The following is a 3074-nucleotide window of genomic DNA, read 5'->3' as shown; positions in this document are numbered from 1 at the left end:
AATATGCTTCAACACACGAACTCACATAAAGAATCTTGCAAACCAAATCCAAAAACGAAATATATATATATATATATGCATTTATATTTATATATATATTCGTATGTATATATATATATATATATATATACACACATTTATAGGTATATATATATATATATATGCACATTTATATGTATGTATGTATGTATGTATGTATGTATGTATGTATGTATGTATGTATGTTTATATATATGTATGTGAGCATTAGTTTGTTGTAGTTTGAGTGAGGGATTGTGTGATATTAAAGTTAAGATTGTTCAAAAGTCAATACTTTATAAGTTTATATTTTATAGTTCTATATGTCGATGTGAATACCTCTTCGTCAGGAGAAAATGTAGGATGATGTCGTTAAGTCGACATCATTTTCCATTTTCTGCAAAACTTAGCAAGATAAAGTAAAGTGTAAACTGCTGTTCTCTATTCCTATGTTTCAAATTGTATTGTATTGGCCTTTGAAAAATTTTGACTTCGCGCACGCGCGCTTGTGTGTTTGTGTGTGTTTGTGTGTTTGTGTGTGTGTGTGTGTGTGTGTGTGTGTGTGTGTGTGCGCGCGCGTGTATTATTTCCAACTCACTGATGAATATACTTCACTAACAACGATTCAAGATACCTTCGATCATGAGAAAATAATTTAGTCTGCCAAAACAGTGTGTGTGTGTGTGTATGTATGTATGCATGTATAGATAGATAGATAGATAGATAGATAGATAGATAGATAGATAGATAGAAGCATAAAAATATATATATCATTCATCAACTAAGTTCGCCTTTCTAACTGTCCCCTATTATAAAGAACTTTATTAAATACAGTACACAGTTTTATATTAATGACACATTCTTGGCAGCTTGTTCGATTAATAATTGCTGACACCTCTGCAGAATATACCTATAGATAGTTTCTGGCAAACACAATGTTGTGTAAATTAGGTGCATATAAAGTTATGTTTATCTTTATAAGTAGTATTTTGAAGATATTTCTTTGAAATACATTATTTAGAAACAAGCGAAATAAGACTATAGATATTGGGATATTTGACATTATATACACAGATATAAGACAGAAACAGAACCACGCTTACATTTATTTATTCTGTTAACATTTACATCGTTTAGTTATTGGAAAGCACAAAGACTTTATATAGTGATGTCATATTTCATGACGATTTTTCAAAAAAATAGTCTTCCTTTAATTTAAATTGGAAACATTTCCAATTATGACAAAGAGGAAGTAAACTCTAAAATATAATGGTAAGTTAAAACGGTGACTTTGATAGTGAGTAGTCATAGAGAGTGATCGTGAATAAACAAACACATTACAATAGACTGTAAATCACTGAAATATTACCAAAAAGATGTGATTTGAAATTATTATAAACAAATATTTATATCACGTTTCCATTTACTGAATTTCGTTGCACCATTTAATATAAAAACATTTTCCAATTTTTTTTGTCCAATTGTACGCATGTAATGATATGTTAAATGTAGTGGTCAAGTTACAGACAATGTTATCTACTAAGACATGGTATAAAATACAAACACTAAATTGGAACATTTAGTAGTAGTTTTAGTAGTTTAAATTGTAATCTATCAAGTAGATAATAGTAGATATTTAAACTAAATAATATTTCAAGCAAATTCTTGCAATGTTTTCTTTTTCCTATCCATATGATTTCATATTTTTGTAACTCATCATATTGTTTAATGAGAATTTTCAAGTTTGTCATTCAAACCTGATACTCTAAATACGATTTATTTATTTTTTAAACCTAAATTAACAGCGGAGAAAACATCTTCATGAAAGATAGAATTTATAAACTTTTCTTTTTTTTTTTTTCTTTAGATGACATAGATGATCTCGAGCATCCAGGTAGCATTTCTGGCGCTGGCGGCAGTGGCGGTCGACTGTCTGGAGATCTTTACAACCCGGGACAGACCGTAGACCACGAGCCCATTATGGGGCCTGTTCCAATCGTCCCGCCGGGAACCCCTCCGATGGACGGTGGCTGGGGACATTTCAATGGTTTACGACCAGCCACGCCCTACCTTGGCCGACAATCTCCGAACAACATCCCTATCTCATCACAACAGATGCTTTCCTTGGAGGCGTTACCTATGCTAACCGGGCCTCCAAACGCATCACGTATGATTCAAGCAGATGTAAACGAAAATTCCCAACAAGGTTATATCGAATATCCACCAGCTTCCACACAGAATCATGTGGAAGTTTATTAAAATCATAAACATTATAAACATACCAAATAACTTATGAAAAATAATTGAACCACGAAGCAAACAGAAAATATATAGAAAGGGATCAATATGTGAATCAAGTATGCGAATATGTGCATCAAAATTAAGGCTAACATTATATAGCAGATACATGAAATCTGATATAATAAATTGAATTATAATAAACAAATGGAAACAGAGAACTAAAACTCTTTAACAAACAGAAAATATATATTGTAAAAACAAACTTTTATTGAAAGTTGATATAATGCTAAACCGTGAACTCACCGACAAAGAACGTGAAAATGCACATTAAATTTTGACGCTATGTAGAGTGCATAGAAAGAAGAATAAAAGCATGCTCATTTATAACGAAATAAACTTGTAAGTTCGAGTATATTTAAGATTCTTAATGACGTTTCAAAACAGTCATATAGAAAAATCAAAAAAGTAAAGCTTCTGCTCAACGGTTTTCATAAAAATGCCGTTGAAGCAAGCAGTGGTACATTTTTTAATGTCATCCCGACATATATATGTGTGTCTCTTCCAGGTTTTGATTCATATTGTCTGTTTTTGGCAATATATTGTATGATAAGTGTGACACAGATATCTGTCTAATTACTTACATATGCATACATATATACATCCACACACATATATAAACACGCTTCACAAAACCACACGTATATAAACATATACATTGCATCATGTGTAGATATATGTATGTATTTGTGTATCTATCTATATGTATGTGTATATGTATATATATATAAGTGCATGTATATATATATATATATATA

At 30.8% G+C, this 3074-nt stretch overlaps 1 protein-coding gene across 1 annotated transcript in view; it reads left to right on the top strand.

Moving 5' to 3' along the window:
* LOC106884307 (LIM/homeobox protein Lhx3) overlaps positions 1 to 2673 on the top strand; it is a 171458-nt gene extending 168785 nt beyond the window's left edge. The window contains exon 6 of the mRNA XM_052978610.1: positions 1886 to 2673. Coding sequence (XP_052834570.1) covers positions 1886 to 2277 — 392 coding nt within the window. The 3' untranslated portion in view covers positions 2278 to 2673. The remainder of the gene's footprint in view (positions 1 to 1885) is intronic.
* Positions 2674 to 3074: the final 401 nt, after the last annotated feature.

This window comes from Octopus bimaculoides, chromosome 2 (genome assembly GCF_001194135.2).
Source record: "Octopus bimaculoides isolate UCB-OBI-ISO-001 chromosome 2, ASM119413v2, whole genome shotgun sequence".
NCBI classification, from domain to species: domain Eukaryota; kingdom Metazoa; phylum Mollusca; class Cephalopoda; order Octopoda; family Octopodidae; genus Octopus; species Octopus bimaculoides.
This window is presented reverse-complemented; position numbering and strand designations above follow the sequence as displayed.